At 55.1% G+C, this 12,073-nt stretch overlaps 5 protein-coding genes across 5 annotated transcripts; 1 reads left to right on the forward strand and 4 right to left on the reverse strand.

Annotated features, from left to right (window-relative positions):
* Positions 1-491: 491 nt before the first annotated feature.
* CPAR01_13464 (uncharacterized protein) lies at positions 492-1,208 on the reverse strand (the record flags this gene model as incomplete). Its single annotated transcript, XM_060497718.1, has 1 exon — positions 492-1,208. The coding sequence occupies one exon, from the start codon at positions 1,206-1,208 to the stop codon at positions 492-494; it is 717 nt and encodes a 238-aa protein (XP_060343186.1).
* A 1,333-nt stretch (positions 1,209-2,541) lies between these two features.
* On the reverse strand, positions 2,542-2,961 carry CPAR01_13465 (uncharacterized protein; the record flags this gene model as incomplete). Its single annotated transcript, XM_060497719.1, has 1 exon — positions 2,542-2,961. One exon carries the CDS (start codon positions 2,959-2,961, stop codon positions 2,542-2,544), a length of 420 nt encoding a protein of 139 aa, XP_060343187.1.
* Positions 2,962-3,249: 288 nt separating this feature from the next.
* On the reverse strand, positions 3,250-3,846 carry CPAR01_13466 (uncharacterized protein; the record flags this gene model as incomplete). The annotated part of the gene is made up of 1 exon (XM_060497720.1): positions 3,250-3,846. The coding sequence occupies one exon, from the start codon at positions 3,844-3,846 to the stop codon at positions 3,250-3,252; it is 597 nt and encodes a 198-aa protein (XP_060343188.1).
* Positions 3,847-4,038: 192 nt separating this feature from the next.
* On the reverse strand, positions 4,039-5,763 carry CPAR01_13467 (uncharacterized protein; the record flags this gene model as incomplete). Its single annotated transcript, XM_060497721.1, has 1 exon — positions 4,039-5,763. The coding sequence occupies one exon, from the start codon at positions 5,761-5,763 to the stop codon at positions 4,039-4,041; it is 1,725 nt and encodes a 574-aa protein (XP_060343189.1).
* Positions 5,764-11,229: 5,466 nt separating this feature from the next.
* On the forward strand, positions 11,230-11,685 carry CPAR01_13468 (uncharacterized protein; the record flags this gene model as incomplete). Its single annotated transcript, XM_060497722.1, has 1 exon — positions 11,230-11,685. The coding sequence occupies one exon, from the start codon at positions 11,230-11,232 to the stop codon at positions 11,683-11,685; it is 456 nt and encodes a 151-aa protein (XP_060343190.1).
* Between the last annotated feature and the right edge of the window lie 388 nt (positions 11,686-12,073).

Here is a 12,073-nt window from a genome sequence, read left to right on the forward strand (position 1 = left end):
CAACACCCGACGCTTAAACCCTTAAGGCTTGTAGGTCCCAAAGCCTTTCTTCACCTCCTTCTTAAAAAGGCAGTCGGCAAACACGAACCGAAAGGAACGATAAGAAGGGTGCCCCAGTCCAGCCAAGGAACATCCCAACCTCCTTCTAGAAGGCCACGATGGACGGTTGGGCTCCATACCGTCGTGGCCGTGTACGAATAAAAAATCAGCAGGAGGGGGCGGAAGAGAAAAAAAAGAGTGAGCAGGACTCCGCTAAAGAAGCGGGCAGCACGCAAGGAAATGAGATATCACCCGCGGATCCCTGCAACGTAGTGTAGTCTTATTCCCACCGGAGCCCTGTGCAAAGTTCACCTTCAAGTCCTTGCTCTTCTGAACCTCACACCCCTAGGATTGGCCCTAGGGCTCTCCATATCCATACGATGTTGACCGTATTCTTCGGTTGTCAACAACTGGCTTTTCTAAGGCGCCGTAAGGACTTGCAAGGATACTCCTCATCTCCCCTCTTCGGAGCGCCCGCAAGCAGGACCCCTAATCAAGTCGAACTGCTCTGGTCGACTGGTTCTCCCTGGAACACCACATGGGACATTCTGGGACCCCTTAAATTGTCCCTGGACACGTAACAATATCCATAAAACCCTTGGAAAATGAAGGCCACAGAAACTGCGATGACTGACAAGCCCCAGTGCAGAGCAGCGCAGATACCAACAGTCGTTGCCACAGCCATGTGCAAACGGGCGCACCATCGCGTAATGCGCGACGTCCCGAGCGGATCCCGACGATTTGGTAACATCATCTGCAAGGAGGTGGCGAACTTTTTCCCGCACTGGGCTGCAGCCAGTGAGCCACAGAAGAACATGCTCACTCTGTGCAAAGTATCCGTACGAATACAGGATGCTCTGGAGACTGGAGAATGCTCTAGAGTCGGGAGACTGGAGCTCTATCCGCGAACCGCGTAACCGATCGGACGAGAGTGGGAATTTCCGCATTCCGCATCTTCTTGGGGCAAAGTTTGGTGGGATCGATGGCTGCCAACTGCCGAGGCGTGGCGGCCCCCCAGCGCACAAGCGCACAAAGTGGAATTGTCGACCTGGCGATTTTCGCGTCTGTCCAGTATCTACGGATTCAGCCTGCGACCTGCCTCTGCACTCCCGAATCCCGTAGGCTGGCGGCGGCTGGTCCAACACGGGCTTCGCTCGTCTCTCGGACATGGAACTGTCAAAATGTCAGTGATTCCGGCCCGTGTGGATGCCACTACTGGAGAAAATGAGGACTAGGTAATTCCGAAAGTGTGAATCAAAATGGCCCCCACCACCAGGTAGCCGTAGCGTAGGGCATCGTCTCCCGACAAGTCCGATAATATGTCGGTCCGCCGACTTGAAGCGAGCGCGACATTGCAGGAGAAGGCAAAGAAGGCATGCCAGTCGTGAGCCACATCTTCGGCTTGGCCGCATCTGCCCTTCTGCTGCGGTGAGTGATGGTCCGCAGCCCAACCTCAGTTTCTCGAGACTTCTGCCACCTGTGACTCGTGAGTGTGACTTGACCGCCTGTCTGCCCACCCCGGTCATATTGTCGCAATTTCGCACGCTCTATCCGGACATTTGCTCCAACAGTATCAGCAGCAGCCAGTCTTTTGAAGGCGGTCAGCATTTCATGTCTGGCGGTTACTCTGCATCCACCTAGCATTGCACCAAATATCGATGGACATTGGAGTTAGGCCTCCATGCATCAGTGCGTTTTGTGACCCCTGTTCGCGCAACGTGTTCCTGGGCTTTGCTGCTTGCCCTGCATAAAGTCTGTGGGAAACTCAACACTCCAACCTCCGCTAGTAGATGCTTGTAAGAATATTTGTTCAATATGTGATGTGAGATTGGGCTCTTCAACTAAAAACAATATGCCCCAGTAGGGTGCGCCTATGCTCCTCATACGGATTCTGATGCCGTATTGTTTGATACCCATGTCCCCATCCACGCATGCTGGGAATCGTCGCTGCGCCGTAACAAATCGACCTTGACGGCAGCACCTTGCTAATCCAAAAACTCCGGCTCTCCTGCGTCGTCGCTATGTCCCCTCGCATTTCGCGTGCATAGATCAGAAAGGGAAGAAGAAAAAAGAACCTCCCCCCCCCCCCCAGCCCTGTTCCTGTCTTGCTGTGTGTGGTGCGCTATCCCTGAGTCATGTCGCTGCATCCCCGTTTGGTCATTTTGGCGTCACAACTTGGCCTGCATTTCACATGCGACGGTCGAGTCAATGTCCCGCCAGGAGATGGGCTGTTGGCGTGGGGGGAACTTCTTGCTGGAGCCGGATCCGATGAAGAGTCCCCACAGGTTGCGTCCTCCGAGTTCTTCCCGCGTGTGAGGTGTGGATTTGTCCTCCGAGTGGATATCGACGAACCTACGGGTTTCGGGTCCTTGAAGCGGTTTGTCTTCGGGTCCTTGGCCGAGTCTAGTGTCGAAGGAAATAACCGGAAGAGCGGAGTAGCATCGAGAAGGATGGGAAGAAAATTGACAGAAAAAATGATAAATATGCATGCGCCTCAAATGCTCATGATCCCAGTCCGTCGCTATGCATGTGGTGTCGAATCAAATAAAAATAAAAAGTGCTGTGTGGTGGCCTGGTCCTTTGGCTCACCCGTGTGAGAGAGAATGTGTGTTGTGCCGGAGGCTTTGCAGCGTGCGTTGTGCTGAGTTGGAGGTGAAATGTGACCCCACGTCGCTGGCCAGTCATAGCCCCGCATCTCCCAAGCTCACTCGCTATGAGGAAACTCGGAGGTGCTCGTCGCATGTCGCTGGCATCAGGCCATGCTCTCGGAACCGGGCCGTGTAGGTACGGACGCTTGGCTGTGTATGCTGCGTGCGCTTGTGCGCGAAGGGTGTGTCGGACGTGTGTCCACCAATTCTGTCGTTCGAGAAAGCCCCTTTCCAAATCCAATTCTTTCGTAGGGCAAATTCCTCGCCAGCGCATCTCGCGTCCGTCGTTTTTTCTTGGATTGCTCCGTCCTTCCCCAGTTTCTTTGGTACGCCTCGGGTGACTCACCCAGACTGCTCCAGCTCTCATCGGGCCTCGCGGTCCGCTCTCCTCAGTCGGCGATACTCGCTTCTAGGAAAAGTCGACAAACACAGCAGGTAAGGTTGACCCGCAAAAAAAAGGTGTGCGTGCTCATTTCGAAGAAAAGGCGTGCCGTCGGCCGTCGGCCATCAAAAAGTCCCTCGCCCGTAGGCGGCAGGCGGTAGGCGAAATGCAAAAGTGCCTCTAGCTATTACCAAACAGTAAGGTAAGAGCATGTAAAAAAAGGCCCGCAGATCGACTCCTTCTAGAAGCGCAAGAAGGAACCGAAGAGAGAGAAAAAAAAAAATCCTTGGGGGCGCTAGCCAGTCGTGCCAGTTCCAGCGTAACAGCGTCTCTCTTTTCGTCTTGGGGGCCCCAGACGGCGTCTTGGACGCTTCGGGCAGAAAATGGAGCCCTCGTCTCGGCACTCTGACCAAAGACCGACAGGGAAATCACAGTGCCAGACGTGCGATGATGCTGACCATTCCGCGATATCGGATAAGGCAGGCACTTAATGTCTGGCCCCTTGTTGCGTGGGAATGCGGGCCCCAACGCTTCCCCGTAAATTAGCGCCTCGGGGGGCCCTGCTGAATGACGATTCCACCCGGCAGTGACGGTGCAATCAGGGCAAGCCCACAACATTTCGCAGAACCCCGACCCTCCCACTTCTTGCTTTCTGCCCTTCTCCGCGGACAACACCGTCGTAGTGCAGCACGTTGCGGGAGGGGGATGCGCCATGCCATGGAACAAGCCACACCCATTGCAAGAGAGAGGGAAAAAAACAAGCTTGCCGTCGACCATAGGTGTTGGAACCTCAACCCTCGTAGGATTGTGACGTGCTCAAGCCGTGGAGACTGTCCTCGCTGCGGCATCGGTGCGCAGCGTTGCATCTCTCTCTTTTTTTCTTCTTCTCGTAGTGGACTATGTCGGGTTGATGCGATAGAGGCTGGATAGATAGTCGCTTAATGTACCAAGCTCGCATGACACTTTTCTTCAATGCGACACTGGAATCCATCGTGCTGGGACGCCGTCGCTACCAACATCGTAAGGGCGTACGCTGGCCTTTCGCGGCGGTAACGCCCAGCGAGCGCGGCCCGGCCGTTGGTCGTCGAGTTTGCCCTGCTTGCGCATCGCCATCTCCATGACTGCGATACGAATGAAGTCCGAGTTCTCCCGCATCTCTCGCTGACGCATGCCTCCTGGAGGATACGTGAATGCGGTCTGGGTCGGAGATTGTGCTGGGGGCTGATAAGGTGTTGACTGAGTCGTGACCGCCGATGTCGCCGGGGAGGGGCTCCGAGTTGATGTGGGTGGTGCACTCCGGCTTTTCTGAACCTTGTATGTTTGCATCTGGATAGACGCAGTAAAGCTTCGCGTGCCCGTCGGCGTAGTGGCCGCTACAGGGTGGGGCTCAATTCGAGCGTTTGTCGTGGGGTTCAGGTACCGGCGCAACGCAGCCGACGGCTCCTCCTCGAGTACTGGTGGCCTTCGCTCATCCGTGTAAGGCACCTTGGGGTCGATGGTGAGAATGGATCTCGTGAGGAAATCGTCGGGCGGGATAGACGAGAAGTTAATGGCTGAGATAGATCGTGCAGCCGAGCGCAGGGCGCGGAGTGATGCAGTCAGATTGGACTTGAACGCTGACTTGAGAGGGCGCAGCGGGAAAGTGTAGTCAGAGAATGAGAACTCTGACTTGGTGTCCTCTTCATCCTGAGACTCGTCAAACACTCTAAAGTCAATCTCGTCGACGCTGACCCGGTCGCGGGACAGTGGATGGTCCTCGGGCTGACCGGGAGGAGATGAGATGGGTTCCAGCGAACGCCTGGGTTGGCGGGAGCGCTTCCTCCGCGGGCTGGATCCATAAGGTGACTCGACCGACGACAGTGTGTCGGTGGAAAAAGAATCGCCTAGTGAAGGAACCGATTCCACAGAAACAGTTCTGGTAGATAACACGGAACCAAGACCGCTATCGCTAACTGACATATCATCGTCTGTCAGGTCGTCGGGTGGCGATAACAGCAAGTCTAGGGGGCTCTTGCCGAAAGTGAGACTCAGTTCCTTTTCGCAGACTTGCTGTCTCTCGATAACAGCTTCCAGAGTCATTGCCTGGTCCCTGGATAGCCTCTGCCTCATGCTGCGTCGAGGTCTAGGAATATCAGTGACGGCCAGCAAGGCCAGCATGGCAGGCGGGACGGCGTCCGGTGAGTGAACATCCCTCGGCCGGGAGGGCTTCCGATGCGCATGGCGGCTAGAGGTGTAAAACGGGGTCGCCTTTGATTTTGAGGGAATCTGAACAGGCGTAGTCGGGGTCGTCGGTCTGGTGTTTACGCTTGTTGTTGTCCGAGGAGGGCTCGAAGGCGCCAACTTAGAAGTTTCGCGGCGAGCATCCTTCCTTTTGGCCATGGTAGCTGAGGTGGTAATGGAAGAAGTAGGGATAGGCGTGAGGGGGACGGACACGTTCTGAGCATCCTTTTTCCGATCCAGTAGGGCAGAAGGCAAAGCCGTTCTGGGGATGTTGACGGGAGTGGTTGTTGTCGTCGTCTTCGTGATAGCAGCAGCAGCAGTCGTAGTAGTAGCAATGGATGATCTCGGGCTGGCGGCGTAGCTGTTGTTGGTCGGATTGCGCGTGAGACTCGAAGGGGAGGGAGAAGATGGTGGAGGGGTGGTCGAGGCCGAGGGCTGCCTATTGTAGTAAAGGAAACTCCTTGGGGACATCATGGCGGCGTCTGGACATGCCCTGGTGCGCCAGTGGCTCGGCGGGGCAAGCCGGACCCGACAGGCAAGACAGGTTGACAGGGAAGGGGTGTGGAAGGGGACCAGACCAGGCACGAGTGCGCACGAGCACAACCACAACCACAACCAGCTCGGTGCCGCAGTGCGTTGGGCAGGGGAGGAGGGTGTAACTCGGGGTGTGGTGCTGTAACCGGGACTGGGCCTGGCAAGGCAGGTCAAGAGCAAAAGCAAGCGGGCTACTGCGGGCTCGGTCTTGACTGTTCAGCATAAACCCCAGCGGGCCAGGCTAAGCAGGAGATGGGTTGGGTTGACCAGTGGAGTTGCGTGGGCACGGCGGGCTGGTGGTTCAGACACCACAGACCAAACCAGTGGATTCACTGAACTGATGTATTCCGTACAGGCCACACAGTGTTGGTGCCAGCAAGGGCGAGAGTACTATGCTGTGGACGAAGTAGGTAGGGATACCTGCACGATTAGGGGACCAGTTCGGTCAGAATTTTGGCGTCGAACGGACGTGCTCGTCTGGCCTTTGGCTTTCTGCCTTTTTCTCCAGCGCGTGTACTGTATCCTCTTTCGGTCGCTGTTTGAGTGTGTCGTGTGCCGGGGGCAGGGGTCGTCGATGTTTTGGTAACGTAAAGTTAACCGTCTCGCAGCTAATCAGCGTTGAGGCTTTGTATAGTCCTTCTCCAGCAGGAATCGCGACGGAACTTTCGAGGGCAATGATTGCTGGGACGTGACGCAGCGGAGCACGGGGCCGAAAGGCTTGTATCGTGTAATGCGATGTGATGCGTGGTTCCTGGTGGTATTCGGACCCGGCTTTTGACTGGAGCTGCAGACGAGGCGAGAGATCGAAGAAGCAAGGAGGCGGGTTGGGAGATTGTTGCTTGCTGCCCTTGCAGATAGGTACTGACAGCGTCGAATTTGGGTTGGGTTTGTATGTACCAGTGTACCAGTAATGTCGGTGCAAAGCGCGGTTTGTCACTTGTCTTGTGCTTGAATAGAGTGTGGAGAGCCAAGTGCGCGCGAGTCGGGTACTTCGTCAGAGGTTAAGAGGTGACGATGATCGACTGTGTGGAGGATGCTATTATCGATTTGCACCACAGGGAAAGGCCTGACGGTGACTTGGGGTATTGATGCTTTCGTCCTTGTGAGATGGAAGGATAGGTTGTCGTGGACTGTCACGAGGAGAAATTCGAGACTCGAGATGACGATGTTGTTTATTAGTATTAGGTACGATTAGTCGGATGTTCGTCTCGGAAAGGCTGGACCTGGAGTTCTGTGATGGTCGGAATCCGGTGTTATCGGGGTAGATGATGGGCTTGCGAGAAAAGGGTACTGATTAGCTATTGGTATCGTATTCGTTGCGCAGTGCCTTGGTCGAGAAGGAGAGATGACGACAGTCGGCGAGTTGAGGAGTGGCGAAGTGAGGAAGCGAGAGAGAGAGAGCGACTCGCGTACTTGGCGGCACAGTCGCAGTTGGGAGGTTGAGAATGGCTTCCTAACAAGAAGCAGGCACAAGATGGGAGGCTCTCTGGTTTTAGGTGGCCAAGCACAGAAAGGTTATCAGACTGGATCGAGGTTGCCCTGACTGATTACGGATGATACAGATATGTCACTTCATCGAGGTAATCGAAGCACAGAGAACTTGGAAAGGCAGCGAGCGAACAGCAGATGGGCCGTGGACTGGGGCAAGCACTGATGCTCTGACACTGATAACCCTGATACGGGGGGGCCAAGATGGGAGGCCAGAGATAAGGAATCGAAGGGCAAGGCGTCGAGGGTGTGTCGACGGTCGTGGAGCGTGGTGTGGTGTCCCATCTGCCCTGCCTGCCCGGGCTGGACAACTCAGCATGGGGCAGTCGCCAGGCAAGAGGCAAAGCAAGGCAGAGCGAGGCACGCCGCATTTCTGGGAAAGAACAACCTCAATCCACGGTATCAGCTGAGAAAGGACATTGCCATCCATGAGGTAGGTAGGTACCCGTAGACATGTTCTTTCCTTCTTGTCCCATTTTCTCTTTCCCTCTCTTCCCCCTACTTGCCTTCCTGCTGCGTGAGGGTAGGTATCTGTAAAAAGTGGAAGGTACGTAGGTACGTGGTGACTTGGCAACTTGGGAAGGCAGCATGGAAGTCAACCTGGTATTGGATGGAGGTACTTGTAATATCGGCCCAACCTGAAGGAAGAAGGAAGGAGGTGCGCCTACCTCGTTTGCTCCCCCCCGTCTGTCTGCCTGCCCGATTTGGAGATGTTTCTGTTCGTACCCGGTCACCAAAGGAAGCAAGACCGAACGACAAACGAAGGATGGGCGCACCGCCGCACAGGCCCGGCTGAGTACCTACACCACTGCACCTAGGTCCCTAGGTAAGGTATGGAAGGAAAGCAACAGAGAGACTTGGGGAGGGTTCACTTTCCAATTCGATTGTCACCGTGTCACGTTTTGGTTGCGCAGGAAGCAAAGTCACTGATAAGAACCTCGAAAGCCTCCAATCCCCTTGCCCCCATGTCCTTTCCTCACCCTTCCCACCGGCTACTGGCACAGCGTCACCTCTCACCTGCATGTTTTGGGCTTAGAGTTTGGGGTGACATGAGATTTTGGGGGTCCAAGACGGCCAAGGGCTCAAGGGGGAACATGGGGAATGGAGACCACGGGGGTCACTTTTTCTCTCTTCCGTTTCTATGTCTCTCCATCAGAGTCTCACTCCGATACCTGGATCCAAAGGTCACGCGCCAGAGTTCCAAGCCCTGAGTGCAACCCCAGTCCAAGATGCTCCGTATTACTCTCCAACATCAACCTAGAAATCCCGTCTATGAATACCTTCTTGTTAATCACAGATTATAAACGCACACTCCGGGCAACGCCCGAGTTCCATCTCACTGTGACAATTAAAGGACACGACCGACGGCCACTGGCAAGCACGGAGCCCTCCTCCCTCCATGCGCTAAATGACACTCTCCACAGGCTTGAATTAACCCCTTTGCGCCCATCAGTGGCTCTGGAACAGTGGCAGAGGGAAACCAGCCCGTCATAATAGTGGACTCATTTGATGAGTCTAGCGGGCATGGTCCAAGACAATCAAGACAATCCCACGACTCTTCAGCAGGGTCTCACCGTGAGAGTGCCCGGCTGACCCGATCATAGGTGGCCCCCGTCGACGATTGTGGAAATGGCGGACCGCCACTTGTTATTTGGTTGTGAGCCAATGAGAGCGATGGGATTGTTTCGGGGATAAGAAAGCAATCGACCACCTTATGTAAGACGCATAACTATCCGTAAGATACTTTAGGTATGTTCAATCAATGGGAGTCTGGGAGATGTGGATGTGAAGCTCAAGGCAGTGGGCGGTGACGACGGTACCTACTTTGCAGACCCGTTTATTTCCCACTCCCTGGCACGCTGTTCTTGCTGCATTGCACCTATCAATCTGTCCGCCTCCACACTGCGTGACTACCTGCCTCTAAAAGGCCTCCAAAAGCTGGCCACTGGTTGGAAGGCGCAGTCTGGCAGTTCAGCTGGGGTGGAAGGTCCAGCCTTGTTATGCAACGTGCACAAGCTTCCATTCTCCTGTCATTTTATGCGCATCGGCTCGTTTATGCGAGTCCAATCAGTGGATACCTATCTAATCATGTACCTAGGTACCTTGCATTTGACTTCAACCAGTCGTGTGCCTCGTGCTTCTCCTTCTTATCAGCGTCCACCAAACACCGCAAGCCACTATCCCTCCCCCCCATCGACACTTTCGTCCCATCAATGATCCCTCCCCCATCTTGTCCGACCATCTCAGGCGCCAATTGCACATCTTTCCGAAAGCCCTCCGTGGCACCTCCATCTGGATCGCAGGTCCCGGCCGACCGAACCAGTGTGAATAATCTACACAGTAGCGTGCCTGGCAGCTGCTATGTGTGTTGCTGCCCTGAGCTGGCCAGAACCCTAGATATCAAGCACTGATCGTCTGTAGAGGTAGCTAATTCTTGTGGCCATTCTTAGATCTCGGCCCTCGACTCCGAAGAACGCTGAGGAAACAAGACGCACCGGAACTTCCGTTCTATTGTGAACACTAATATCCGTATCGCGCCTGGAATTTCGGACGCAGCTCAGCCCGAGAGCCAATGCCCATATCATCGGCCCCGTTGTCGGAGTCTTCATCTTTCTAGTTGCAGGCCTCCGCAACGTCCGGTCCTTGGCTTCCTTATCGGCCTTCTCCGACCCCAGGTTATTGCTAAGCCGTGCGAAGGTGCGTAGCTTTCTCGCTCCTCCGCCAGCTTGCAGACATCCATTTCTCCAACCCCTGTCGACCTATACCATTCGCTCTCAGCGACGAGACAGGCAGGCGAACGGAGAGCAGCCTTCGACCATCTGCCACCAGGCTAGTCTTAGCGCCATTTCCAACTCACTTTCCGTCCCATCCGCTCTGATGGTCGCCCAATTGCCCAGGCCCCATGTCGCTCGTTCGTCTGCTTGATCCAATAGCACTTGGCCGGAGCTTGTCGATGGTCCTCGGGAAACCGATACGGGATCCCACCCGTGCGACGGCCTACGTCGATCCTCTGGGCGCCTCTCCCGCTTTCAGCACCGTCGGCCGTGTCATCACCATCTTCACCTGGGCAACAAGAGCAATACGTCTGCGCCAGGTTAAGAAAATGACGGATGGGATGCTCGCATTCCCGATGACTGTGAGCTCGCTCGCTCGTCCGTCCGTCAAGCCACATCCCGGGTAAGGCGCTTGAACATTGGCATCCATAAAGTCCGAACCAGCCTGACCTACTATGTTCCTCGCCTCGGCTACAAGAGCCAACGCTTGGGCAACAAGCCAGAAATTTGCTTGATACGAATCGTCAGTCCTGGATAGTATTTAGGTTGTCACGTTGTGCCCCGAGGTGTGCCTCGCTAGCAAGCGCAACTTTCATAAAGCCCGGAAGCCACGCGGCTACGGTGGTATTCATGGAAGAACTGCCTCTAAATGATATGAGGACTGTCTCAGTGGGCGTTGTCTCACCCGTCTCGTCCGCCTTACCCCGCCATCTTGGCCGCCCATCACTTCCATCCCTATCAATACCGCAAACATCCAGCCACCGATTCGGTCTTTTGCATCAGTTATAGATGCCTGAATGCGACGCATCGGGCCAGTAGCAACCGCCCAGATAAAGCTCACAAAGCAGGCAGCACATTATCTCACCCGTCATTTGTCGCATATATGACGGACCAATCGTCAAATGCAGCCATGTGTAGCAACATGAGACGACTCTGGTATACTCGTACCCTCCGAACAGTGTATGGAATTACAAAAGACGACATTCAAACACCGGGCCAGACAGCCGCTTACACACACCTGTGTGTGGTCAAAAACCGATCAGACTGGAAAGTTACCTAGCGCATGGCCAGGCGCGAGCAAGAGTCATCATCTGCACCACCCTAAATCTAGCGACGCCATCCCACACCCTCACGAGGGTCTCAGATGCTGCCTTATCGCTCTCTTCTGATTCGCTTGTTTCTTCCCCAACTCTGCGTCATACAACGCCGGCATCGTCGACTGGGCTCTGGCGCGGGTGTGGGTGGAATCGGGGATGGTCGTTGTGGGTTCTTGGAGGTTCAGCAAAGAACTGAGTCGGAGCCATGTCAAGACATGGCTGACTTCTCCATGGTTTGCGGGGTAAAGCCAGGTGAGTACCTACCTCTGCCCAGCCGTCGGTATCCATCGCTTGTTCAAAGTTCGACGTCACGAATGTCTATGGATATTACTCGTTTCTCCCTTGCGACGGCGCATCTCGCAGCTCGACAGCATCGGGCCAAGGACACGCATAGCATTGCTGCCGCGTACGAAATGGGGGCACGAACATTGGCGGGCCGCACACGCTTCCTTTCTATGCAAGTTTCGATATTGATCCGTTGGCCAAGTTACGGCAACCTCTAAGGTAGGCGACTGACTGCGCGGACTCCAACACCAACATCAGCGCCAAGACCCCAAAACACGGCTCCGGATCTCAACGGCGTCCTGTACTTCCGCACGGCCCTTCACTCTCTAAACTCAAACCCGCCAAATGCGCGATAGCCCGATACCTCACTATTCGTAGTCTTGTGGCCGCTTATTCCGGTACCACCCCTTCGAGACTCTGTCTTGTGCATGGCTGCAGACCTCACGTGCTCCCCATCTGCTACTATTCGTGACCACACTTTGACAGCCATGTGCTCCAGCAGCAGTTGCTCACAGTATGGGTGGTCCTGGTAGGAGACATTCGAGCGGGCTGTCACGTTCTTGTCTTGACGACGCGGCCTGCCACCATCGGGCACATAGGTAGAGC

This window comes from Colletotrichum paranaense (assembly GCF_030867605.1).
Source record: "Colletotrichum paranaense strain IMI 384185 chromosome Unknown Scaffold_13.1, whole genome shotgun sequence".
In the NCBI taxonomy this organism is placed as follows: Eukaryota; Fungi; Ascomycota; class Sordariomycetes; order Glomerellales; family Glomerellaceae; genus Colletotrichum; species Colletotrichum paranaense.